The 27,294-nt window shown below is 47.2% G+C and overlaps 2 protein-coding genes across 6 annotated transcripts in view; one reads left to right on the top strand and one right to left on the bottom strand.

Annotated features, from left to right (window-relative positions):
* LOC146355587 (uncharacterized) lies at positions 1-25,213 on the top strand. 3 transcript variants are annotated; one of them, XM_084841077.1, is made up of 12 exons: positions 1,764-1,791; positions 5,887-6,115; positions 9,150-10,069; positions 11,246-11,371; positions 13,125-13,220; positions 13,842-13,955; positions 14,888-15,025; positions 16,313-16,492; positions 18,941-19,117; positions 20,290-20,469; positions 23,432-23,525; positions 24,079-25,213. In XM_084841077.1, the coding sequence occupies exons 2-12, from the start codon at positions 6,085-6,087 to the stop codon at positions 24,108-24,110; spliced, it is 2,088 nt and encodes a 695-aa protein (XP_084697203.1). In that variant the 5' UTR covers positions 1,764-1,791; positions 5,887-6,084; the 3' UTR covers positions 24,111-25,213. The 3 variants fall into 3 exon arrangements, with proteins under 3 accessions (XP_084697202.1, XP_084697203.1, XP_084697204.1); XM_084841076.1 differs by lacking the exons at positions 1,764-1,791; positions 5,887-6,115 and adding an exon at positions 1-303; XM_084841078.1 differs by lacking the exon at positions 5,887-6,115.
* SLC44A4 (solute carrier family 44 member 4) overlaps positions 25,168-27,294 on the bottom strand; it is a 65,027-nt gene continuing 62,900 nt past the window's right edge. For 2 of the 3 annotated variants that reach the window (XM_084841079.1, XM_084841080.1), the window contains one exon: positions 25,168-27,259. In XM_084841079.1, coding sequence (XP_084697205.1) covers positions 27,153-27,259 — 107 coding nt within the window. In that variant the 3' untranslated portion in view covers positions 25,168-27,152. The remainder of the gene's footprint in view (positions 27,260-27,294) is intronic. The other variant, XR_014788644.1, reaches the window with a different exon arrangement.

The raw sequence follows: 27,294 nt of genomic DNA, 5'->3' as shown, positions 1-27,294 counted from the left end.
GATTAGAACCCAGATCTCTCGAGTCAGTCCAGCACTCTAACCACTACACTACACTAACAAGATGACTACCCTAAACCAAACTAGCTGAAGCTTGATATAAAAGGCTCCCTTTGTAGGCCCACTCTGTTAAAAAAAAAAAAACAAAAAAAAAAGGAAAAAGGATGGCCTTACGGATGACTGGCGTTTTCTCAGGGAACGTTTGGGTGCGAGAACCGCACACGGATGGCTTACGCGGCTGGAGCCAAAATCAACAGCGGAAAAGAGCGCGACGTGGCACAAACAAGCAACAGGGCCCCCGCCCAGGTAAGTAACTAGTCCCTGGGAGGATGCAACACAGGCCCCGCGGCACGCCCTAGCAGCCGGGTATGGAAATGGGAGCAAGCTTTCGCTCCTCCCGAACTTCCAGCTCCGGACTTGTTCGCGCTTCTTACGAGCCTCCCCCACCCCGCAATAGAACCCAGGCGTCCTAGTTCCTGCTCTCTGCGGGCCGCCCACAGGGGAAGGATCAGAGAAAGAGCTGTCCCAGCTGGACAGCCGGACGGAGCCGGCAGGGCAGGCGGTTGGCTGACGTGTGGATTAGCCCGTGCAAATCCTTTTACTGCGAATCATCACATGGTCCATTTAAGTGGCTTGTTGCCTACAAACCTCTCCGCAAGGCAATCAGTAGTACAAGGAAGGGGGTTGATTACTTTCCCTTTAAAGGGAAACAAACCGACTGCGATGAAGTTGGTCCCGGGGGGAGGGGAAAAAAGTATGAGAGAGGTAAACCAGCAAAGGGAGAAAGAAGTGGGGGGGGGAATCCCCTTTGGGGCTCCTGCTCTGTGGGAACGCAGTCGGATCGATCTTCCAGTTTGAATCGGGACCCCTGCATCCTTTGGGAGAGTAGGATCGCTTGGCATCTAGACTTGGAGAAACTGTAGTGCGTCAAGGGGAGGGACTCTTTCACGGGGAAGGGCGGGGTTAGAGCTGGAGGCTAACAGTGCGATTCTGTACATGTCTACTCCGAAGTAAGGCCCATTTATGTCAATAGAACTTACTCTCAAGTAAGTCTGTATGATTGCAGCCTAAGGCTGTAGGACAGGTGTAGGCATCCTGGTGCCCTTCAGACGTTTGGAGTACAACGCCCGTCATCCCCAGCCAGCATGGTCAGTTGTCAGGGATTATGGGACTTGTAGTTCAAAACATCTGTAGGAGGACTTCCGTTTTTTTCTGGTGATATGGGATTTGGAAAACCTAGAGGAAGAAGTGGGGGTGGTGGCGGGGGGGATGGATCACCTGGAGATGACATATTTAGAGTGGACGCATTCCTTTTTCTGAGGCAGACCCCCGAACCTTGACAGACAATAGTTGGTCAGATATAACTCCCCCCCCCCCCCGTGATGGAGATGTGATTAAGAAGCTTCACCAGATGAAATTCTGCCTGTTAGACACAGAAGCGGGGAGTGGGAAGTAGCAACTTTAGATCTCGTAGGTGGAGGATGCAATCCTGTACACACTTACCTGGGAGCAAGTCCTTTAGAACTCAGTGGGTTTACTTCTGAGTAGACATAGATAGGATTGCACTCTAAGGCAGGCAAGGTGGGGTAGAGAATTGAGACAAACCCTCCCGCATTATAGGAACAAGTCTGGTTAGGGCCGGGACACTCAAGCTGAGAAGGAACCGGTCCGGGATCACTAAGTGGGAGTCCCTCCCTGGAAGGCGGAGCTTCTGGCTCAGGTATCTGCCAGGTGTGCTTATAATCTCGCTGCCCTTTGCTCAGGGTGGAGTGTCGGAAGGCAAGAGAAAGACAGGTAAAAATGAGAGAGTGAGAGTGCGTGAGTGTGCATTTGTTACAGCATTTTGGGGGGAAATGCTCCCCTCCCCCCCAGGTGAGCAGACAGGTAAAAATGCATACAGGTAAAAATGAGAGAGTGAGAGTGTATGGGTGTGCATTTGTTACAGCTGTTTGGGGGAAAATGCTCCCCTCCCCCCCCAGGTGAGCAGAGGTCCTAGGCTGCTAAAGGTGGGGAGGGGAAACCTGAAATACTCTGGGAGCTACCCAGAATTTTGCAGTGGGCGAGTGCATGCTGTCTTGCACTCTCCTGATTGGCTCAGAGTCCACCCTGGAGACATATTCTCCTAACCAGGGTTCCTTGGGGAGGAACTGTAATTCAGTGTCAGAGCCCCTGCTTTGCATGCAGAAGCTCTCAGGTTCAAACCGTGGCACCTCTGCTTAAAACAGGCAAGCACAACTGCTTTCAGCATGAGGGCTCAATTCCATCTTGGAGAACTGCTTGGGGGCCACATTCCAGTGGCGGATGGAGCTGAAGGGGGCAAGGGCAGAAAACACTCGAAATAACAGCATATTTCAGCTTCAGACTCTATCTGGCAGTAACTACGCTTTAAAAGAGGCATGTTAATCTTTTCGAATGGGGAGAAAACTGCAGAAAAACCAAGAAATGACCCAATGGGGGTGGGCAGCAGAGGAAGGGGACACTGCTTTCTGGGGAAACTGGAAGGACTGGATTTGGCCCCCAGGTGGTCCGGATTTGGCCTGTGGACCTGAGGTTCTGCAACCCTGATCTAAAAAGATCAGATAAGATGGGAAAGAGTTTCTACCTGAAACCCTGGAGACCCACACCCCATCAGAAAGACAATGCTAGGATAAATGGACCAATAGTCTGACCTTGTATAAGCCAACTTCCTATATTCCTATTTCCAGTTCTAGGTGAGGCTTGAAAATGAAGGCAAGTTCCAGAAAAGTAGTTTTCTTAGTCTCTAAAAGCAGAACATTCACTTGAGAGTCCTGTAGCACCTCTAGAAGATCAAGGGTGCAATTCTATGCATGTTTAAACAGAAAAAAGTCCTAAAGCTCCCAGCATGCCCCAACCAGCATGGCTGGCTGAGGCATGCTGGGAATTGTAGGACTTTTTTTTCTGTCTCAACATGCACAGAATTGTGTCCTAGCAGACTGATCAGGCCATATGATTTAGAAACTGCTGATCTGAGGAAAGGGGTTCTGGCCTACAAAAGTTTTATGCCCTGAGAAATGTGTTAGTTTTATTTTTTAAAAGGTGCTGCACAAATCCTTGTTATCTTTGTTGGTGTTATAAGTTGTTAAGGGAGCTCTTAGGTATAGGATGTATCCATGAGAGGGATGCCCTGTCCATGCGTACACCAGGAGTGTACTCACCAGGAGTGAGAAGATTGTTTGTCTCTCCATGTGTTGATCTTCTCTCCCTTTCTGCCTCTGATAAATTGATCACAATCTGCCCCTTTTCTCTCTGGCCACCTTTTGAGCATCTTGATCCAGACACCGGGTCGAGACGGGCTTTTTTATCCACCATGATGACCTCCGGAGGCCACCTTCTACCCTCTAGATTTATAGCCACCTCCAGCCTATCTGTCATGCTTGGAAGCAGAGGGAGTTTCTCTCCAGGACACTGGCATTAGCTGGTGCCTCACTTATGCCTAATGTGTTAAGCTTTTCCTACACGGGGAGTACTTCTGTAGCAGACAAAGCATTAAAACTTGCATTCCAACAACAAAAAGCCTTCCGACAAAAAGTTGCAGTGTGGTGTGGTCCTGTTCAGGGTGCTAGCCAGCCAGCCAGCCAGGCCCTTTCCCAGGGTACTCCATTCCATACCCTCCTTCCCTGTTTCTATCCACCACCACTACCACCCTGCCAAGTAGGTCAACATTTCCTGCCACTGAGCATATTCTGTCTTCATTGAGCTGTTTGGGTTTTTTTTCTCCCCCATTAGATTTTTTTTTTTTGTATTTCTACAAACTTTGGGGTCCCCCCAAAGCTGCTGATAATGCTCCTTTGTGTGCGGATCATTCTGTTTTGGCTACATAAGGACCCACACTCAGAGAACTGAGTTCACTATGATGTACAGTGGAAAACCTGTGATTGGCTGTGGCTTCCCAGCGTCTGTACGCTACATGTAGTGAAAAGCGCTCCTGTAGAAGCAAAACACGACATCGACATGTGGATTTTTATCATGCATTTCCTACCTGGAAATGATTTTTAGGGCTGCCACCTAATTTAAACAAATCTTAGTCAATGAATCCAACAAATTTTAGTTAATTACCTGCTTAAATTTGCATATAAGTTAAAAAAAACCTTCAGAAACAAAAGGCATATTTTCTTTTTAAATGTATTTATTTAAAAGATTTTTAACCCACTTTTCAGGGCACTGCCCTCACTAGTGACACTTTATGATATTATAAAAACACAAACACACAATTTAAGATTGCACACAGAGAGAGAGAAAGAGAGGGAGAGAGAGCATGCGTGCGTGCGTAGTAGGAGCAGCAGCAGCAGGAAATGATTTTTGAGCATGGAATGCAGACTGAAATATATGTATCTCCAGGTGTTTGTTTTTAAGCCAACAGTGATGAGGCCCTGCGTATCTCCTTGGGGAGGGAGAGCCAAAGGTCATGCATGCATTTACTTCTTTCAGTTATTTATGCTTTGCTTTTAAACTAATTTTTCCAGAGCAGTTCACAATTAAAAGTGAAGTATATAACAAAAATAAAACACAATTTAAAAACCAAATAAAAATGTTGTGAACCGTCCAGAGAGCTCCGGCTATTGGGTGGTATAGAAATGAAATAAATAAATAAATAAAAGACCAAAAATATAAAGCAGCATTTAAAACCAACAGAAACAGTTGAAACACTAGGTTCAAGCACCTTCTGAAACGTGCAATGTGTCATAGCAGGCATCCTCTTAGACCAGGCGTTCTCTCCTATGTGAGAAAATATTGTGTGTATCTGTAGATTAATGCTGATTCTAAAAGATTGCTTGGTGCCTGTATTTTTTATAAGTACCTGTATTTATTTATTTATTTATTTATTTAGGGGTGTTTTTGCCCCACTCTTCAGCCGAAAAAGGCTCCCAGAGTGGCTTACAAAGATGAATATTAAGACAGTCCCTGCCCTTGAACTTACAATCTAAAAACATGACACAAAAGGAAAAGGGATTGGGAGGAAGGAGGGGAAGGAAAGCAAATACACCAATGACGGATGTATAGGAGCAGGTTGGTCTCCCCCCTGCGATGATGTTCATCCTGGTAGGCAGGAGGCGCAGCCCCCCAGTGGCCCTCGGTTCTCTAGCTGATGGATGAGGCCAGAGTCTGCAGTCCCAAGGAACTGTCAGTTGGGTTTTTAAACCTTTTTAGTGAAAATGCTTAAAGAAAAGATTAATTTAGCTGATTCATTAATTCAACATTCAATTATTTTTATGTTCGGAATGTGTAAAATTTAAATTGGCCATCAGATTCTAGCTACTTTCTTTAGTACCTCTAATCGTTGCACCCAGAGAGAAATATTTCTTCTGGTCTTTGAGATGCTAAGTTTTGCTTTCATGCCCAGGATTAAACAGTATGCACAGAGTACACACTGGCATCAGAAATCCCAGTTTTGCAGCCAGGAAAAAGAGAGTGAGGCCGCAAACCTATATATGCTTACCTAGGAGTAAGTCCCGTTGATCTCAGTGGGACTTACATCTGAGTCTGCATGCACAGGGTTGAGCTGTCAGGGATCAGAATACATTCTGCTAATGACATCTTTGCTGAGTTTACATCACTTACTGACATGTGTGTTCTGGCCTTCAACTTGTAATTTTTAAATAGTTTAAAAACCAGGAGAACTAGAAATGTGTGTTGGGGGTGTGTGCACCTCTCTTTTTTAAACATGAAGGTATTTAATATGCCAAATTCTATGTGTAATATGTAATGGCAGATCAAACCTGTAGAACATGCACAGCTCTGGCTGGAGGCAAGAAAGAATTCCTCTGCAGGGAGGTTAGAATGTGGTGCAGTCTGCGGGTTTTCTGGTTGGTTTTGTTTTGTTTTTTGAACCTGGGTGTGTATTTGTAAAACATATTCCTTGCCCTGCAGGTACTTCCGGTGTGCTGTATTTGGGCAAAGACTCTTTTCTGTTTTGGGGAGATGATTTTTGAAAGCTGAACTGATCTAAGCTGTTGTTGATGTTAAAGTATCCTGCGTTCGTGTGGACCTGGCTTGCTGCCTGCTGCTTTCCCCTGCTGGGGAAAGCCCCCATGCACAGCAAAGCTGTGCCATCTCAGGCGCCACCGGATGGAGGAGCCTTCCGCCACCCCACACTTTGGTAGGGGATCTGGTTGCACCTTCCCCATTTGGGAGGACGTGGTGTGGGCAAAGCACCTAATATGCCGCTTGAACTTATAATTGGGGCAGCATGCGAAGGGAATCCCCACTGTTATCTCTGATCAGTGATTGGAGAGAACAGCGGGAATTCCCCATAGCATGCCGCTCACCTTTCCCATTTGGAGGGGAGCAGTGCGCAGGGGAATCCTCAGTGCTCTCTCTTACTAGCCATCAGAAATAACCGTGGGAATCCTTCTTCCCGCTAGCCCTGAAGGGGTGGGGCTTGGGGGAGGGGCCTCGACTCCATGGGCTGGTGGCAGGTCAGATTTGACTTGCAGGCCAGAGGTTCCCCATCCCTGATGTACAGTGCAGAGGGAGCCAAGCTGATTGGACCGTGGGCATTTCTTTTGCTGTGCTGTGCCAGATAGCAAGAATTCTCAAAATGTGATACAGAAAGCCTTAGGTTGTGGATTATAATACTCTGGACTTGTATATAGCCTCTAGAATGTTTGCATATACTCCTGAATGGTTTAAAATGTTTTTAGTGTTTAATATTGTATTACTTTGATATTTTTATTGTATTTTTAAAAGTTATTTTATTGTTGCTTTTTGATTTTTATAATTGCAAACCACCCCAATTACATATGCCAGTTGGGCAACATACAAATCTAACCAATAAATAAACTTTACCTCAATCATTATTACAACAGCCCTGTAAGGTAGGCCTGTATTGGCATCCCACATATGGTAGAATAGGATAGTGACTGATGCTGAAACAAAATAGTGGATTGCTAGGATTGTAGGAAAGAGAGGAAAAGATGAGGAATAACAGAGGGAGGAAGCTACAGTTGTAGCATCAGCAGTTTGAGCTGGGATATGGAGAGGGTGGATTTGAAAGTCAGTCTTCATTCCATTTCCCACCCCACAATACTGTCTGCTTAGAATTGCTTCTCACCAAATCCTGCCTCATTGCAGACTTGGAATGGTTTATCCTTGTGATCTTATGTATTGGTTTGCATTTTATTGATGCTGCCCAGAGAACACAGGTTATTGTGTGGAATATAAATATCATAAATATAAATATCTTATTTTTCACAGAGTTTCCATTTCAGTAGATAGGTATGGATATGATCTTGGTGGGGTATGTTGATTGGGGTGGCGAGGTACTGGGCCAGTTAGAAATAAGAAGGCAAGGCACTCACTCATCTGAGTGTTTCTCCCTTTCGTTCACTCCTTCCCCCCATAATGTTTAATCTGTATGCACAGATGTAATTGCTGAGAGTTCCATACTGTAGATGCTCAGAGTCTGATGCACAAAACTCGAGTTTCAATCCCAGATAAACAAGATCTTGGACTCCTTTGGGCAATCTAAGAGGATTGGTGCTGTTTAAGCCTTCTAATGCGCGATCCTATGCATGTTTAGACAGGAAAAAGTCCTACAATTCCCAGCATGCTGGCTGCAGTATGCTGGAAGTTATAGGACTTTTTTCTGTCTGAACACGGATAGGATTGTGCCCATAAGGACGCACGGTGTTGCTGTTCCAGGTAATGTTCCAAGCCCACGTTTGAAATACCCTAGAGACTCATGAACTAGCATAGTCAGAATTCTTGCTTGATGACAGCTTCTTAGCAAAAGAGTTATTAGGAATGTCAGAAGATGCCTCATAACAGGTCAAAGTAATTGTCTTTTCTTCTAACCCGCTATTTATCTACTCTAACTAGCAATAGATCTCTGTTGTCTGAGGCAGGGAGGGGTCTTTCCTGCTGCTTATCCTTTTAACGGGAGATGCCAGGGGTTGAACCTGGGACCTTCTGTGTGACGAGTGTGTGCTCTACTAGTGGGCCATGGTCTTTCCTCAGAAAACCATTCTTGCAGAAACCAAAGTCTAGTCTGATCCACAGAACCAATTTTTCCAGTGTTTCTAGGCAAGGATTGAGAACAAGAAGATTGTGGAATCTGGAGGGGAGAGAAGATATCCAGACTTTCAGCTGACCAGAATAATCTAGGCCTGTGATGTTTTCCCAGTTGGAAATACTTTTATCAAAGAATCCACATTCTAGTACACCTGCTTTAGATTTCATAATTCGTTTTCTTGCATGCAGTTGCTACCAGGAATCCTACTAGGAGAGGGAGCAGCCTGAATAATAGAATCGTGGGGTTTTAGTTTCCTTGAATCCCCAGTAACTTTACAGGTCTCTTAATGAGTTTTCCAGATTAAAACTGTGTTTCATGCTAGGTAACAGATGTCTAAATAGAAATCTAGAACAGATAAAGCAGCCATCTAGATTCACATCTGGTACCGTTAGTTGAAATACATTTTGGATTTTGTGTGGCTAATATACAACACATATTTTGAGATTCAGGTAGTGATCATAAAAGTTCTTTTTGTTTTGTTTTCCAAGTAGCAAACTATAGCAAGTGTGGGCACTCCAGAACTGGATTGGAAAAATGCAGCTTTAAACTGGATAATTATCTAGATACTGGCTCTAGATGTTTCTTGGATATAATCTTAGTTTGACTGTATTGAGTCCAGCTGTTTTCAGTAGGAGTTCTGGGTATGCAGGTATTTATAATCTAATTTTAGAAGCCATCGAGACTCTGCCCAGAGTATATTGTGATCAAGGGAAAGCCAAGAATCTAGAAACTGGTTTCTGGATTCTATTGGGGCCAGACTACACCTGAATTTGAGAGGCCCAGATTAACAAATCAAATTGAAACTGTTTGGAAGTGATCCAGAAACAAGAACTTGATTCGGAAATGAGTGCTAGGCATTAGAATTTAGAGAGAGAATTGGGACCCCATAGTTAGGAAAGATTTAGAATGCTACAGAAGGATCCAGGTAACAGCTAAAGTTTCTGGATTTTGTTCTTAGACTGACCATGCTGTTCAGTGCAGAGATGGTACTGGCTTAGGGTTGTAGAAATTCTAGAACTTGTAGTAATTTATAACCACGCAGAGCTACGTGGGGGATCAGAAATTGGAGAGGAGCTGTGAGCACAGGGTTCCGTTCTCTTCACTTCTCCCCTCTCTTCAGAATTCATGGATAGCCCCAACAATTTCTGCCGCCTCTGTGGCACGGTGCTGCGTGGGAACCATCGCCGATGGCTCTTCAGCCGCAGCAGTGGCAACTCACGCCCCGACCTTCTGGTGGTGCTGTCATATGTCCTCAGCCGAGAGCCACCCCAGCGCGGCGACGGACAGGGAGAGTTCTTGTGTGGAAAATGCGTGGAGGCCTTGGGCCGAGTGTACCGGTTCGATACCGTCATTGCCCGGGTGCAAGCTCTATCTATTGACCGCCTCCAGCGCCTGCTTTCAGAAAAAGACCAGCTGGCCCGCTCCCTGCGCCACATCCACGCGCGGCAGTTCCCGGATGACAACGTCTCTGTGTCCTACATAGGCCAAGAGATCTCTGCCAGCATAGCAGACTTGCCACATGTCCGGTACCAGCGGCTGTTACAGGATGACATGGCCCTCTCTGAATATGAGTGCTGGGCAAATGATGCTGGCAGTAGCCAGCCAGGAACGCCATGCCGCAACCGGCAGTGCCGCAGCTGCCACGGGCTCCGGGTGGCGGACTCTGATTACGAATGGGTGTGCCGGACCCCGAGACGGCTGGGCATGTTGTCTCCAGTCTTCCCCCTCTGCCGGGACAAGTCCCAGAGCATGCCTACGGTGCACTATGCCAGCTCCCAGGCCTCCCTCCGGTCTCAGAGCCTGGGGGATGCGGAGTCGTGTTCAATGCTGTCGTTGGATACATTGCCGGAGCCGGATCTGGCCTGGGAGGCTCTGAGGGCCCTGAGGGGTATTGGTAGGAAGCGGCTGAGAGCACCGGAGGGCAGCAAGATCCCAGTGCTGGCAGGGAACAGGCGCATGTCCACACCCCGGAGGGAGAGCCCGTTGGGGGAAGACACCTATGAAGAAGTGGTGGATGAGTTTATGCCGTTGGAGTCAAAGGTAAGAGGCCCAAAGAAGAGGGGAAACCTCAAGTCAGCGCTGGCTCCAGGTTTTGGAGGGCTCTTGGGCAAGACACCCTGAATGGGCCCCCTCCCTCAGTGAATCTACCTTCTCACCGCCACTATCACCAGCTGCTCTTGCGTCTCTTCCTGTTCTTGATCATAGCTACCACTTGCTTGCTTGACAGGCAGGGAGCCAGTAGGCCGGGGCATCTGCTGCTCTTCTCCTCACCCCCACTGTTGTCCGAGCCAGAGCAAGAGGCAGGTGACCAAGCGGACTGCAATGGTGACGAGGAGGAGCAGGTTCTGGGGCTCTTGTCAGTGGGGCCCCTGCTTGAGTGTGGGGCCTTGGCAGGTGCCCAACCATGTTTACCCTTGCCTCCAGCTCTGCCTGTGATCCTCTCAGAGAATTTCTGCCCAGCCATTAGTCCTGCTTTCCTCAGAATCCAACGCAGTATACGTGGGGCAGCTTTGGCCAGAATGGAGGCTGTGCTGCTCATACTAATTTTGAACAGGCCTCACATGTCAGACTACTGTTAAAGCCACAAGAGCAGGGCTGGTCCTTCTTGCCTTATGGACTCATTCAGTCCAGATCCTGAAAAGGTAAAGGAGCGAGGCCAAGCATTTTAAAAAACTGGCCAATCCTCAACATAAGAGAGGGTTGTCATAACCTCAGGCAGCCTTCCCCATCCTGGTGCCCTCCAGGTGTTTTGGACTACAACTCCCATCGTCTCTGACCATTGGCCATGCTGGCTGAGACCAAAATGCGTAGAGGGTACCAGGTTGGGGAAGGCTGCCCTAGAGGCTAGCACCCCTGCCCTGGTATTAGTGCCACAGTGGGCCCTTACTAGGGTTCCCATTCCCAGGCCTTAGGCTCACACCAAGGTGCAAGGGGTGGAGCCTAAGAGCTAAGAGGTGGTGCCTGGTAGAAAAGGAGGTGGGCCTGTGGTATAGGGGAGGCGCTTAGTTGGCAAAAGCACTCGCCAAGCAGAAAATAGCCTGTTTCAATGGTTTTTCTGGCACTTAGGAGTTTATTCCTTCCCATAGAGACCCTGATATAGAGGCTAAATCCCTGGAACTTCAGGTCAGACCCCGAGGGCCTTGCCAGAAGCCAAAATAATCTGTCTGTGAACTCGGGAATGTTCAACACGCCCTCTAACCCATTTCCTTCTCCAAGCTCCAAGCTCAGCAGATGCTGCACCAGGACCTCCAAGGGGCTTTTGACAACCTGAAGGAACGTCTTGAAGCAGCCGAAGAGCAGCTCAGGAGCTTTCGAGAGAAGCGGGGAGAGCCTGCGGGTCAGGTAGAGCCATTCTGCTTCCGTGTCTTTCTCATTTCCTGTACAGGAGGGGTGGGGAACATCTTCAGCCTCAGGGCCGAATTCCATTTTGGAGTGGGGGGGCACATTCCAGGGGTGGGCGGGGCTGAAGGCAAAAGGGGCGAGGCCAGAAATACCAGCATATTTTAGTTTAACGCTCTTACCACCAGCTGCTAAGCCTTAGGAGACGCATTTCAACTTTTTAGAATGGAGGGAAATACTGCACAAATGCTGGGAAATCGTCAGAGGAGGCCTTGCTGGTTATTCCAAAGCTAACAGAATGTCACCATGCGATACCCCAACAGAAGGCCTTCTCCGTGGTGGCACTCAGCCTTTGGAAAACCTTCCCTAGTGCAGTTCGGGAGGCAGAAAAGGTGGCAACCTTCAAATGCCTCCTGAAAACACACTTGTTCACTCGGGGTTTCCCTGGGTTGTCATTACATTAATCATGCTGCTCTGTCTCATTGCTCCTTGTATTTCTTTTATTGTAAGTGGAATTGTTTTTCATATTGTATTGTAGATGTGATTTTAATCTTTATATGTGAACAGCTTAGGGATGTTATTATATTTAGCGGTAAGTAGATAGATAGATGGATGGATGGATGGATGGATGGATGGCTAGATGGATGGATGGGGTGCAGCCAGGTGCAGGGGGCATGGCCATCTGGGGAACTCTGGAGGGCGGGATTGGGACCTCATGCTGGCCACATTCGGCCCTCAGGCTTGATGTTCTGCAACCCTGCTGCACAGGGACAGGGCTCCTGCACAGATGAAAGTTGCTCAGGAGAGGGTATTCTGACAGCTGCAGATTTCTCCTTGCTGCTCCCAAATGACAAGCTGTGCTTTCCAGAATTCTCTTTCCCGCACGACTCTTAAAGGTGCACGAGCTCTCCCTTGGGGGCCTCCTAGCGTTAGGCAGGGTGAAGCAGTTGGCTGAGGCACCAGGGGCTGAGGCGGAGTAGCACCCCCTCCTGTGCCCCAGGACATTCTCCTTGTTGTGACCCAGAGCCCTGGTGGCAGCCGCACTTGCTTCTTGCTGGCCTGGTGGGCTGCTTGTGTTCCCATGTCACGTTGTCCTGCTGTGTCACAGACTGCGCAGACTGTTGGGAAAGGCCTCCGACCAAACAGAGGGCATCCCTCAGGTGCAGTGATGGATGCTGGGTCCGATTTCCAGCTGAAGTTAGATTCAGCTGACAAGTGTCCTGCTTTGTTTGAGCTGTCCAGTCCAAATCCCATTTAAAGATAAAGAACCCTAAGAAAAGAGAGCACCAGAGGCCCTGAAGGCGCCCACCCACAGTTAGGCCCTGTATAGCAGATTGAGCAGGCACACACAGGCCACAGCCATTCCCATCATGGTGTGACGTATTGTATTTCTGTTTAAGCTATAGTAATTCTTTCTATATTTGCATGTATTTTTATATAGATCTTAGTACATTCAAATATTCAAATCTGAACTCTTTTCTGGGGAAGGGTGTATGACCAACTTCCTCTTTTTTGGTGATGCGTAAGTGGCCACCCCATGCCAGTCCTGTTGGCTTCTGTGTGTGGGATGGGAATGGGGTGTGGAAGGGGCGTCATTTTGTCCTTTGCCTCAGGCAGTGAAATGTCTTGGGCCAGCCCTGCCTCTGTTTCTGTGTATTCTCTTTCCTACCCCTGTAAGCCGTAAATATGTAGAGTCATACTTGCATCAAAGGAAGCAAACACCTTCCTATTGTTTCATTGCCTGCCTTTCTCATAGGAGGCTGGAATTCTACTTGAGAAGACTACGAATAGCCAAGAGCGGCTGGTCCAACAGCTGTCAAGATGTCTACAGAGCAAGGAGGGGGTGTTACAGGTGAGGGGGGGGAAGCGAGATAAATATTTGGCATTCCAGAATACCAGTGGGCCCCTCTTGTGTCCCATCTCTCTTGAATTCCTTTCTCATAAGCAGGTGAAAGGAATTAATAAGAGTTCAGAAGGGGGAATAAGAGCACCAAGGACGGGTTACTGGTTTTGGCAGAGTTCCTTTGGAATCAGGCAAAAATTCAACAGGGGCGCGCTTTCTTTTCTGGGACGGTTGGAATTGCAGTTTTAGGAACAGCTTCAACCGCTGGATATCTGCCTGCTGTAAGCACAAAAGGAGATCCAGATTCAAATTCCCTCTCAGCCATGGAGCTTGCTGCTTGCCCTTGGGGTAGTCACATGCTCTCAGCCTAACTTTCCTCACAGGGTTGTTGTGAGGGTAAAGTGGTGGTGTGTGGAAAGAACTGCCTTGAATTCCCTGCAGGAAGGGCGGGATGTGATAAACAAAATAATAAAAGATTTTTTTTAATGGCATTGGAGGTACAGGTGCCTCATCCCCAACTTGCAACGGAAAGTGGGGATGTGAAAGCGAGGGAGAAAAATAGGAGGCAAGGTAGGATTCAGGCCAGTCAGTGCGTAGCTCTACATCTGCCGCCCTCCTTCTCTTCCCCAGGACTGCCTGATCATCTTGCAGTCCCTTGGCTCTCCCAGGGTCAAGCCCTTCATGTTGGAAGCCCTGATAAAACAAATGGCCCAGCGCCTGAAAGAGAGAGACCAGGCTTTAGAGGTAATGTACAAAGTATATGTGTATATTGCCCCTTTAGGGAAGAGTCAGGAATCCTGGTTTGTTTGGGGTGGGATGTTGGGAGCCAAGATTCCTGGTAGGGGCCATAGCTCAGTAGCAGAGCATGTGTTTCACATCTGGAAGATCCCACGTTACGTGCAGAACAGAGGTGCGGAACCTCAGGCCCAGAGGCCAAATCCAGCCCTTCAGCTGTTCCAATCTGGATCTCCAGGGTTCCCCAGAAGGCCATGCCCCTTTCCAGGCTTTTGTGCATGTCTTCCCCATTCTAAAGGTTGAAGTGCCTCCCCTGAGGCTGAGTTACTGGCAGTAAGAACCTTAAGCCAAAATATTTGGTATTTTGGCCCCACCACTACAATGCCTGCGCCCCTACCCCAGAGAGCTTCTCCAAAATGGAATTCAGCCTGCTGGCTGAAAGTGGTTCTGTATCCCTGATGTATCCCTGATACATGTATCAGGGATACATGTATGTATACATGTATGATACATGTATGTACAGGGATGTATCCCTGTATCCCTGATCCTTGACTTCTCCAGTGAAAAGGCTCTGTTTTGGTCTGTATTGGGTAGGAGGGCAGGCATGGGCAGAGTTCAGGTTTTTGAGATCTATTTCCTTTTCTTTTTTTAACTACTACTACAGAGTCCACCAACAGGAGTCAAGTGCAAACTGGAGGGCGGGGGGGGGGTCACAGAGCAGGAGGGAAGCAAGTATGAATTTTTGGTGTTGCTACTATTAAACCATTAGGAGTCGGAAACCCTCGTGGATCGACTGGCAATCATCCACTGATCTACCAGCAGTAGATCCTAATTGACCTGCTTCCCACTCTTGGCGAAAGCCATTGCTCTGACTTGGAATAAGGCGGCTCCTGATTCTCCCTCCCAGTTTCACATTCTCTGACACTTTTTTGCCCCCACAGAAGACCTTGTCCAGTCACTTCATGGAAATGGAGTCTGTGCTTCGAGAGCTGAGGCAACTTCAGGAGGCGCTGAAGGACAAAGATGCAGACCTGACAAGGCTCAGCACTGCCCTCCGCACAGGAGAGGAGACCCTGCATGTATGAATGGAGAGATTGGTACTGGGATCAAGGGAGAAAGGGTCCAGTATTAAGGTCAATATGGTGGAAGGCTATTTGACTCATGGTGCAACATCATGGAAAAAGTATTTCAAGGCCTGTCTTCTCCTGTAGGCAGGGCATGGCTGGTAGTTTTGAATTTTGGATAAAGTCTGACAACTTGTTACAGAATTCTGAGAATCTTGGCTGTCTTTTAAGAAACCAAATCAAGTTTCTAGCCCTCATGGCAACAGAGGCTTGTTGGCCTGATGCATCTACCTCACACCAAATAAACATAGCATGGTCTTGCCTCATGCTTTAAGAAGAATGTGGGGGAGTAGTGTGGTCTTGCATGGCATCCTGGGAAATGTAGGGTGCTTCCAGACAGGGGACTCGTAGTGCTTCCAGTCAAAAGGCATGGTGCAGCTGTCTCATCTTTTCTTCCCTAACAGATTTCTTCTGTTAAGAAGAAAGACAGAAGAAATGGTGGGAAAACACAGGCGGGCTACAAATGAAAGACAATGACATCTGCCCCCATAAAATTCCATGATTAAGGCAGTTCCATTGCACAGTGAAAGCATCATCTGGAAGCACCTGTAATCCCACTTCATTTCACCTTAATTTCAGCATCAGGCTTCTCTCTTCATCTTGCCTGCCTTTCACAGCTTTTTCTTTTCTTTTCGATTAACAAAATGTCATGTGACACTTTACTCTCTGTCTTTTTGTCCATTGTTGCTGGACAATTAATCTGGATTTTTCCAGATATAGATGAACAGTGCTGGATACAAAACATCTGCTGGGTTAGCAGTCAGGGATTTATGGTTGCTAGGAGATGGAGGATAGATGTTATAGGTCTTGCTTTAGGACAAAAGAACATCCACGAGAGTTGGGTTGCCTGGTATGGTCTGGGGCATGGGATAGGCAACGTGGTGCCCATGGGCACCAGTGTGCCCCCAGACACCTTCCTTGGTGCCCACCGAGACATGCTGTTCCTGCCAATTTTTTATTTAAATTTTTAAAATATATTTTCTTATCGGCATCTGGGATTGCTTCAAAGTGAAGCAGGAGCCTCGAGCTGCTGCCAACTTGATCTCCCATGAAAGCCGCTGGGCAGGTTATTTGTCCTTTGTGACTAGCCATGTTAACCCAGGCAGCCATTTTATGGTTGTGCCCAGGACTGTTTCTCAAATTTCCAAATGTGCCCACAGGCCCAAAAGGCTGCCTACCCCTGGTGTGGGTCCTTGTCTTGTATACCTTCTTTACCCTCTGCAACCATTCCTCTTTCTCCAGGCCTTGCATGAGGTATTGCACCAGAAGGATCGGGAGATTCAGCGCCTGGAATTGCTCTGTGCCTCAACCCGGGAATCCTGGCAGCAGCGTGACCAAACTTTACTCCTGAGCTTGAAGGAGAAGGAAGCCTTAATCAAAGCCCTCCAGGTGGCGTTGAGCAGTAGCACCAAGGATGTGGAGGTAGCTACTCTTACATTTGCTCAGATCAGGGCTGAACAACAGTCAGAGATATCATAAGGTACAGCCCTTCCTGGACTCTACCACGTCATACTGCAGGTGGGAGACTGCGTTAAAAAAAAATTTAAATCCCTGTCTGTGGAATACTGGCATACCAATGGGAGGGGCAGGGTGCACCTTATCTGCATTTTGCTAATTTTCTGTATGCAGGGAGTTTTTGACATCACAGAATATTTAAACATGACATTTGTTTTATTTATAAAATTTATATCCCACCCTTCATCACAAAACAACCCCCGGACACGATGCACCATGACGGATGCGCCATCATTACAAACCCAATAAAAATGCACAGCAACCAGTCAGTATCAAAAAATGACAGGTACATCACTTGTCGACTATATGTCCGAATCCCACCCATCCACCTGCAGTTTAAAGGGTTGGATCTGGATTGAAGCTGGATCAACTGCTGGTGGAAGAGGACTTCCCTGCCTTTTCCTTCCCATGGCAGCTCCTCCAGCCCCCTGAAAATGCTGCACAGAGGCTCAGGGGACTACTGAATGGGGTGAGCTATGGTGTGGGAAGGAGGGAGTTGGACTCAATGGTCTTGTAGGCCCCTTCCAACCCTACAATTCTGTGAGCCCCCAAAATCAGGCGGGGTGACCTTCCGTGAGCAAAGCCCTTCCTCTAACCTGATAAGAATACCATTTTGGGAGGACTGTACCACTAGCTTTCTGAAATATGCTCATGTCCTGCTTATTGGCTCCCTGCAGGCATCTCTCTGGCCACACTTGGGAAGGCAGTGCTGGCTTAGATGGACACTTGGTCTGATCTAGAAGGGCTTTTCTTGCATATATGCCTAAGTGCACATGGAATTGAGAGGAGGTGGAATTGAGGGATTCAGCAATGCTGTTGTTGATAACCCACAACCCTTCTTTCAGGACCCATCATGCCCCTCTCCCTTCTCCCAGTACTACATCGTGCAAAATGAACTGCCAGTTTACCCCATGACTGCCATTGTGCCAGGATATTAGGCCATGTTCCAAGTGCTTCCCTTTCCCCCCACTGTGAAAGGGGCTGGCCCAGAGCCTTCAGTAGGGCAGTGAGAGAGTAACTCCCTCGAATCTCTCAGATGGAGCATTTTTCTTTTTTTGCTGAACAAGTGATTATAGTCGGCACACACCGTATAATGTGGGAAACCGACACTTTTAGTTGAAGTGGTATCTCTCCAGAACGTTAGTATCGATATCAAATAACTGGGAGGGCTGCCTGTGGCTTTTTCCAGCCTTCTTTAATACTTAGCATGTATATGGTGTTGTTCAGTCGTTAAGTCGTGTCCGACTCTTTGTGACCCCATGGACCATAGCACGCCAGGCCTTTCTGTCCTCCGCTCTCTCCCGGAGTGTGCTCAGGTTCACAATCATTGCATCGGTGATGCTACCTAGCCATCTTATCCTCTGCCATTCCCTTCTCCTTTTGCCTTCAATCTTTCCCAGCATCAGGGTCTTTTCCAGGGAGTTTTCTCTTCGCATTAGGTGGCCAAAATATTTGAGCTTCAGCTTCAGTATCTGTCCTTCCAATGAGCTGTCAGGGTTGATTTCCCTTAGGACTGACTGATTTGACCTCCTTGCAGTCCAGGGGACTCGTAAGGGTCTTCTCCAGCACCACAGTTCGAAGGCATCGATTCTTCGGCACTCAGCCTTCCTTATAGTCCAGCTCTCACAGCCATATGTTGCTACTGGAAAAACCATAGCTTTGATTATACGAACCTTTGTCAGCGAGGTGATGTCTCTGCTTCTTACTATGCTGTCTAGGTTTGCCATAGCTTTCCTCCCAAGGAGCAAGCGTCTTTTAATTTCACAGCTACAGTCACCGTCTGCGGTGATCTTGGAGCCCAAGAAAATAAAATCTAGCATGTATATAGTGCACTCCAAATATCCCAGGTGCTCCTCAGAGACATTACCCCAGAGATCCTTAGATAAACTCTTTATGGGAGGCCCATATTTAGGAACTGGAGAGACACTGGCTTGCCTAAACATTATAGGGCTAATTTGGCAGTGGAGGCTGGTGACTCTGATGTTGGTGGGGCATTGAATCCCCTCAAGGTTTCAGTCAGAACCAGTCAGGACTCTGAAGGACCTACCCAAGGTGTGGAAGCACCTTGGATGGCTCCTTTAGAGTTCTGACTGAAACCTGGAGTGGATTCACCGCCCCACTGACATCAGCTTCACCAGCCTCTACTGTAATCTGGAGTTCTCAATCCCATGTTTGCCTTGTGATTTAGCATCTTCCATGCTAGGAAACTGCACTCTTGAGCATCTGTAAAAGCATGAAAAGGTTAACAATTAGATGTGCACATTTTTTCTTGGGAAGAGCAAGAGGGATGGGGTAAACCTGAGTACTCCTCCCCAGTGCTGGTTGCAACATCTCTTGCTTCTCTGTCTGTCCAAGGCCCTCGCAAATTCCCTTGGCAGCCCAGACTTTGCCCCAGGGCTGCTCCAGCGAATCCAGGAGAAGGAAGGCTTGCTGGCCCAGTCCTTGGCTGAGCAGGAGCAAATCCAATCCCAGTGGCATAGACGCCTGCGGGCAGCCGATGATGCAGCTGCGGCCAGGGAACGGGAACTGCAGGTAGTGTTGGGGACAAGGGGCGAGAGTGTGCATTGGGGCAGTAGCCACAGGGTGGCCTGTAGGGTCTCCCCTCCCACCCTGCCTAAGGGACAATCCAGGCTCCTTTCCCAAATTTTTGTCTTTAATTTAAGTGGAGTGGAGTAGCAAGCCCGCTTCTTATTTAAGAAAAATAAGTGGGGTTGGGGGGAGAACATTCAGGTGGTAGTCTGTCCAAGAGCTCAGTAAATCTGTTTGTGCCTTCCAGATAGGATTGCCAACTGACAAGAAGAACCCTAGCCTGGTCTGCTCCTGTGCCTTTAAATAGCAGCTTAGTCTGCAGCAACCATCAGGAGACTGTTTCAGGAAGTGGCAAATAAGCATTACCCCCTGCTAATGGCTGCAGATGAGGCTTCTGTTTAAAAGCACAAGAGCAATTACTGATGGATGAAAAAGAAAGTTGCCAGCACTGTTCAGTGACTTGCAAAAGCCCAAGGTATGAGAATCAAACAATTGAGCACTTGTCACCAAATATATTCAGTCGCATTTAAATGTCTTGCTTTGTTTTTTCTTTAATAAATATAACTTCCCTGTAAGCCTATTAGGGAGCAATCCTACAGCCCCCAGAAAGCATCTGGGGGCCATAGGAGTTTTGGATCCAAAGTCGAAGACAGCGCCCCAGTCTCGGAGCCGGGAATCCAGACTCCCTTCCCCCTCGCAGCAGGCGTGGAGGGAACTGCGCCAACTGCCTCTCTGAGGTCACAAAGGCAGCCTTGGAGAGGGGGTAAAGGGGGCATGCCAGTGGGTGAGGAAGCCAAGATACGATGTATCCTGAGGCCACCACAACCTCCTACCCTCCCGCTCCAAGACACCCCAGCTAGATGGGCAAAAAAGCCCATCTAGCCAAAATGCAGAGCAGGAGGAGTGCAGAGGCAAAGGTTGCCTCTACTGCTCCTCCCACTCTGCATTTAATACCCATAAGCCTCTGAGTTTGGAGGCTTACAAGCATCGGCATAGGATTGCACCCTCACTTGTATTTAGACCAAACAGTTCTTCATTACTGGTTAACTGCAGGCCATTGCAACTTTAATATTTATATCCCATGTCTCTGGAGCAATCAAAGCAGCTCATAATTAAACGTAAGAAAATGCTTCTTTAAGAAACAGCAAGAACTCAACTTCTCTATCGCTTTGCAGGGGCAGGTGCGTCAGCATTTCCAGGATGCCCAAGAACAGTCCCAGGAAGCTGAAAAGCTACGCAAGGGCCTGGCGCAGGCAGAAGCAGAACTGGCCCACGGAGCCACAGCACTGGAGGAGTGTCGCGCGGAACTGGCTCGACTTCAGGGGATGGAGAATGAGAAGGACCTTGCCCTAGAGGTGAGCTAAGAAGTCAAGGAATACTCTGGGGGAACAGGAGACTTAGCAGTACGTTCAAGACTTGGAAAATATGTCAATAGCAGGAATGGGATTTCCATTCAGCTGAAAATGCACACAGGAAAACCTCAAACTTCTGTGTTTGCTCAAAATTATTGTAAATACTGTACCTTTTTCCCAAGAACTGACTGAGAAAATTGTATCAACAGCACAGTCCTATATATATCTACTTGGAAATCCCATTGAACTCAGTGGGGCTTACTTCCAGGTAAGCGGATATAGGATTGCAGCCTTGTTGTTGTTGTACAGTCGTTAAGTCGTGTCCGACTCTTCGTGACCCCATGGACCATAGCACGCCAGGCCTTCCTGTCCTCCGCTCTCTCCTGGAGTATGCTCAAGTTCATACTCATTGCATCGGTGATGTTATCTAGCTATCTCATCTTCTGCCGTCCCCTCCTCCTTTTGCCTTCGATCTTTTAAGCGTCTTTTAATTTCATGGCTACAGTCACCGTCTGCGGTGATCTTGGAGCCCAAGAAAATAAAATCTGTCACTGCTTCCATTTCTTCCCCTTCTATATGCCAGGAAGTGATGGGGCCAGATGCCATGATCTTAGCTTTTTTAATGTTGAGTTTCAAACCAGCTTTTGCGCTCTCCACTTTCACCCTCAATAAGATGCTCTTTAGATCCTCATCGCTTTCTGCCATTAGGTTGGTATCGTCTGCGTATCTGAGGTTGTTGATAATTCTCGCAGCAATCTTAATTCCGAGCTGTGATTCATCCAACCCGGCGTTTCTCATGATGTACTCTGCATATAAGTTAAATAAGCAGGGTGACAACATGCAGCCTTGTCGTACTCCTTTCCCAATTTTGAACCAATCGGTTGTTCCATGTCCGGTTCTTACTGTTGCTTCTTGACCCTCGTACAGGTTTCTCAGGAGACAGGTAAGGTGGTCTGGTACTCCCATCTCTTTCAGAATTTGCCAGAGTTTGTTGTGATCCACACAATCAAAGGCTTTAGCGTAGTCAATGAAGCAGAAATAGATGTTTTTCTGGAATTCTCTTGCTTTCTCCATGATTCAGCAAATGTTGGCGATTTGATCTCTAGTTCCTCTGCCTCTTCGAAACCCAGCTTGTACTTCTGGTAGTTCTCGGTTCACATACTGCTGAAGCCTAGCTTGTAGGATTTTGAGCATCACCTTGCTGGCATGTGAAACGAGCGCAATTGTACGGTAGTTTGAACACTCTTTGGCGTTGCCCTTCTTTGGAATTGGAATGTAAACTGACCTTTTCCAATCTTGTGGCCACTGTTGAGTGTTCCAAATTTGTTGGCATATTGAGTGCAGCACTTGAACAGCATCATCTTTTAGGATCTTAAATAGCTCAGCTGGAATACTGTCATCTCTGCTAGCTTTGTTGTTAGTAATGCTTGCTAAGGCCCACTTGACTTCACTCTCTAGGATGTCTGGCTCAAGTTCAGTGACCGCACTATCATGGCTATCAGGGACATTCAGATCTTTCCTGTATAGTTCTTCTGTGTATTCTTTCCACCTCTTCTTAATCTCATCTGCTTCTGTTAGGTCCCTGCCTTCTTTGTCCTTTTTCATGCCCGTCTTTGCTCAAAACGTTAAAAAACCCCAAACAAAAACCTGACAAGAAAAGGCAGTTAAGTTTGGATCAAACAGAAAAGTTCTTTGTTCTATGTTGCAGTGAAGAGACAATATAATATTCAGCTGGCTTTTATTTTGGAAGACCACGGCTGAGGTAACATTTGAACTAGGAATTCATTAGGGGCCAAACTAGGAGTGCAGAGCAACCACATGCATGTTTAACAACTTCTTTTTCCTCATTCATCTGTGAAGCAGGAGTGGAGGGCTCTATCTTGTCACAAAAAGGAATCTATGAGGGAGGGGAGAGAAACCCACCCCCTCCTCTGCCATACCTCCCTATGCTCCATATCTTGAAGCAGTTTTCTCCCTGCCTGTCTCACTTTTGATGTCAAAGCCAGGCAGAAGGAAAAGAAGCAGAGTGCAATGAAGTAATGTTGTAGGGTTGGGGGAGGATTTCAGTCCCCTCTGCCATGTAGAGCCAGCCCTACTGTTAGGCAGGGGTCGGCAACCTGCAGCCCTCAGCCTTTTTTCATGTGGGGTTAATTTCAAAAGCCTTCTGCAAGCGATTAATCCAGACTTTGCAAGAATGAACTGTCCCTCCCCTGGTGGACTGGTATAGAGAAATGGGGCTGGGGGAGAGAAAAGGAGATGCCCCTATCCACTGCTGGTGCACCCACTGCTGGAAGGCAGCCCTCGACAGATTACCCTGAGAGAATGTGACTCTCAAGAGAAAAAGGTTCTCCGCCCCTGTATTAGGCAGAGTGAGGCGGCCACCTCAGGCTGCTGATTTTGGGGAGTCATAAAAGGGCAGCAATTTATAACTTTTTCATTTTGTTCTTTTTTCTAGGGGGAGGCGCTTGCGGGATTTTCTGCCTCAGGTGCCAAAATAACTTGGCCATGCACCTTACGTCAATCTTCCTATTACATTTTTCCCGCTAATTGGAGCTGCCATGTGGAGTCTTTCTTTGCCCAGCTTTAGAAGTGGACTCAAATGTTCCATCAGCAAGGTTTAGCAAAGAGTTCTTCCTGTGGGCCTCATTTCTCTCTGTTTTGCACTCTTAATTTTTTAGCATCTGTGGCAGGAATAAAATTAGGCTTTTCAGTTTTTTTGAGAATATACAATTATCTCTTTCTTGCTGTTAGGCTTATCATAAAATCTCCCACTTGCCCTCACAGCACGTTTTCTCTTGTTCTGTTCCAAGAACTAGCGACCTGTTTTCCATGTAGAGTCAGCTAAGGCTCGTGGCTTTAATAGGAATTGCACATTTTGGCAGGCCAGCTTCACATCTGTGATTGGGCAGGTTCAGCTTTGTGGCTTGCAGCTGGTTCTGACATGAATCCCTTTCATCTCTGGTAGAAAGTTCTGCGAGAGGGAGAGGAGAAGGACCGGATCCTGAGGATGTTGCAGGAGCGCTTGTTGAGGAGGATGAAGCAGGTGCCAGCAGGAGAAGGTAAGCAGTGTGGAAGGGCTGTAAGAATGGGAAAGGACCACTGAAAGTGGAGGGTGGGACCAGCCCAAGGCATTTTGCAGAGCAAAGCGAAAGTCCAGCATGTGTGTACTCCTCTGTACGCCCCACCAATAGAAGCTAGCTGGACAGAAAGTGAAACCTTACTTCCACAGAGGAAACGGGCAGCATCCTCCACTGCCCGTCTGCTTGGTTTCCCTGCTATCCATGGAGTAAAGAAATCCTGTCCTTTCTCTGCTAACCTACTTGGTAGAAGGCTGGGTTCTTTATTAGTCTGCTAAGGGGCTAGCATCTCATCTTTCAATGCTGGCTGTGTAGGAGCCCCCCCCCCCTTCCACAGCTGGCATAGAAACAGACTACTAGCCTCTTAGCCTGCTAGTTAAAAAAGAAAAAAAAAGGCAGGCTTATAACCATCGTGGGCTTATTTACAAGGCTGTGTTATCCCCTCTGCTTCCATAGGAGCCTTTGTTAATGGGGAACTTAAAAAAAAACTTGTTTAGGAATTGCAAAAAGCATTGACAGTGTTACTTCTTCCCAGTTTCAGACCGGATTCTTCTGCCTCCCACCTGACCTGAAGAGTTCCAGAAATCAAGAGATGCTGGAGAAAATGGAATGGGCCTTCATCAGCAAAGCCGCTGTGCTCACGGAGGCAGGGAGGGATAGATAAATAGATAGGAGGGAGCTGTAACTTATTTCAGAAAGGGAGTTTTGTCAGCCGAGTTTTTCTCCCTGTTCTATTCCTGAGGATGGAAGCTAATGTGGTGAATATTGGGGGTGTTGGAGAGCAAGTTTCATGATACCAAAGCTGTTTCCTATTAACGCACTGCCTGAAACAATGATAATAAAAAGTGTTCTTGCTTTAACGGGGTGTGAACGCTCTTCTGCATTCCACTAGAGGGCACGCCACTCAGGGCCAGCACAAGCTCTCCTGCCTCTGCTGCATGTCTCTCCCACCCCCCACCCCACTGCATCTCCCACATACCTCCCTATTGCTGCTGCCACTGTTGTGCAGCTGCAGTACCAGCAATCTCTAGGAACACTCCCTCCTGAATAGAGCGGTCAGAAGTGAGGTGGATCCCCGCAAAATCAGATGGCAGGATCTTCCATGAGCAGAGCACTCCCTCTCGCAAAAGCTCCCTTCCTCTTAGGGAAGGCAGCTCTTACAGTTTGGACAATTGACATGGGAGTAGGTGGTTCCTGAAGTAACTAGGCCCTTGATGGGCTTGGGCTTTAAAGGCCAAGATGAGCAGTATGAATTGGGTCTGGAAACAAGTCGGTAACCAACAAAGATGGAACAAAATTGGAGTGATGTGCTCTGAGTGTTGGTCATCAGATGAAGTTCTGGATGCCACATTTTGGACCAGTTGAAGTTTCTAAATTGTTTTAAAGGCATCTCTAAAGCAACACACCTATTTACAAGAGCTAGCATAAATCACACAGCATGAGCAGGATTATGTAAATTCAATTATAATGTAATTAAGGCTGTCTCTGAAGCATCTGAATATAATACCCTTGAGTACAGGAGAAAGAGGTGTTCTTGTATTTGTCTATACCAGTGCCAGCAAGGGAGGTGTGTAGATCGATTTGTTGGTTTCAACATAGGTTGCATGAATGAGAGAGACAACAGTGAAGTTTAGTTAAAATCAGCTTTAATAAATTTGTCTCCTTCTTATAAAAAAGCTTTTAATTTTTGTACAGAAAGAAAGAAGTCTTATATACAGTACATTTTAGCAGCTCACATGGGCAATATAAAAAGGAATCTGAGGAGTGTTGATTGCATTTTTCACCACAAACCGGAAATTGTTTTTGTATTACAAAAATGGGCAGCCAGGCCCGTAGAAACAATGTATGGCTAGAAGCTGATCGGTAGAAGGTGGGGCTCAAAGTGTAGGAATAAAAAATAGTATGGCTGACGGGAAGTGGGTCTGAGCCAAAGTAGTTCGCAAACCAGAAGTCCACAAGAATTGGCACAGCAAAACTAGGAAGCAAATTGGGAAAAGATAAGTGTAATTTGTTAATAAAGGCACTTGGGAAACAAGATGGTTACCATTCAGGGCGGAGTTGTGCGTGCTTAAACCCATTTGTTTCACTAGGTTCAAGTGCAGAACTCTTTGTGAGAAGTCTGGCCAATGCTGTAGAGAACAAACAAGATAATCTGAAAAAGAACTACCTGGACAAGAATTGGCACATTTAGACCTGAAACTCAAGATGGCAGGTGAAATCTATTAGCAACAACAAAAAAAGAGTTTTGCCAGGGTTAGATAATGAAACTGACCTGGAAGACCAAAAGAGCTAGCAGAAAGAGAAATGAAACAGAAAAGTGGGTAGGCACAAGTAATCTGCAAATGGTCAAGAGCCAAAAATAATAATCCAGAAGTGGCTATCAGGGTGGAAACAGGCCACTATGAGACCCACTGAAGCCACTTGAGAGCTTGCTTTGCAGTAGTTCTCAACAGCTGGAGAGGAAATCAAATGGAGCTGCCAGCCACGCAGTTAACCTAGGGCAGCCTTCCTCAACCTGGTGCCCTCCAGATGTGTTGGACTACAACTGCCATCATCTTCAGCCAGGGAGATGTCATCCAACACACCTGGAGGACACCAGGTTGGGGAAGGCTGCTCTCAGGTTTCCTTCCCCACTGCAGTCATTCAGAAAGCTAGGGAAGCACAGGAATCCTGAGCTTGCCATGTGGCTGGCAGCTAGAGCAGATGGCCTCCCTGCATGGTAAGTTTTAGAACGGACTCCTACGTGGTTCCCAGTCACCTGATTTGATGCAGAGAATGGCACAGGCCACAAAGAAACCTGCTGTTTATTGAAAAATGGTAAAGACCAGAAAAGTGGCCAACCATGAGTGGAAGAACAGTCATTTTGGCATATGGTTGCCCCCAACATTAGTCCTGCTTAGGATGGACTCATTGAAATGAGCAGGACTTAAGTAAGATTAACACTGGATACAACCCCACCGTCTACAAATTGATTAGCTTCAATCAAGAAGATAGCTGGCAGGAAATTATGCAAAGGCGGCAAAGGTTTGCTTTCCTGTGTTGAATGATCAGGTGGGGGGTAGCCTCTTGTGAAGTAGTAGTAAGGGGATTGGAAGACAAGACAGACAGCAAAATAGCAGTCTGGAAGGGGCAACGTGGAGTAGAAGTGATGGCATTGGCAGGGAAGTGAGGCAAACTATTAGAGTGTGGGGTGGGTGGGCGGACACAACAGTTGGTCATAGAAGCGTTAACCTCCCCCCCCCCCCCGCCGCCCATGGTTGGATTAGAAGTGGGGCATCATGTTAAAATGGTTGCCATCATCTAAAAAATAGGATCGAAAAGAACATAGTCAATAAAATGTTGCTCTTTTGAAAAAGGTGAGGCAATGTGGCAAACTAAAATGAGGCAAAGGCTGGTCAGTTTTCTCGTGCAAAGCCCAGAAAGCCAAAAAAGGATGCAGTATGGACCGGAATGGGGGAGAAGGGATATGTTGAGCTGTTCCTGATATGGGCATAGGGCCTAAAAATCCAGAAATGGCTGACGGAGTGATACAGCAAGAAATGATATGGACGGGTAATGCAACGTGACAAGTTGTAGGGGGAGCAGCACCCCCTCCCCCCGGTATTATTTCTACTTGTCCTTGGCTTTCGTGTTCTTTTTGTTGAGGATCTTCATGAGGGACTTGGACATGTAATAAGGTTTCTCCTGGGAGCCATCATTCCGCTCCAGGTCTTCCACTACAAAGAGAAACAAGAGTCTTGTACCAGGCCCA

Source organism: Heloderma suspectum, chromosome 2 (assembly GCF_057233095.1).
Source record: "Heloderma suspectum isolate Gila_16-S chromosome 2, 16-S_ref, whole genome shotgun sequence".
NCBI lineage: Eukaryota > Metazoa > Chordata > Lepidosauria > Squamata > Helodermatidae > Heloderma > Heloderma suspectum.
This window is presented reverse-complemented; position numbering and strand designations above follow the sequence as displayed.

Bases quoted from the DNA above. Each gene is read 5' to 3' on its own strand.
- LOC146355587 (XM_084841076.1), top strand. From the start codon at position 162: ATGGCCTTACGGATGACTGGCGTTTTCTCAGGGAACGTTTGGGTGCGA. The intron at 19,118-20,289 runs GTAGTGTTGGGG...ATCGCTTTGCAG, and splicing joins CCAGGGAACGGGAACTGCAG to GGGCAGGTGCGTCAGCATTT. The intron at 23,526-24,078 runs GTAAGCAGTGTG...ACTTCTTCCCAG, and splicing joins GCAGGTGCCAGCAGGAGAAG to TTTCAGACCGGATTCTTCTG.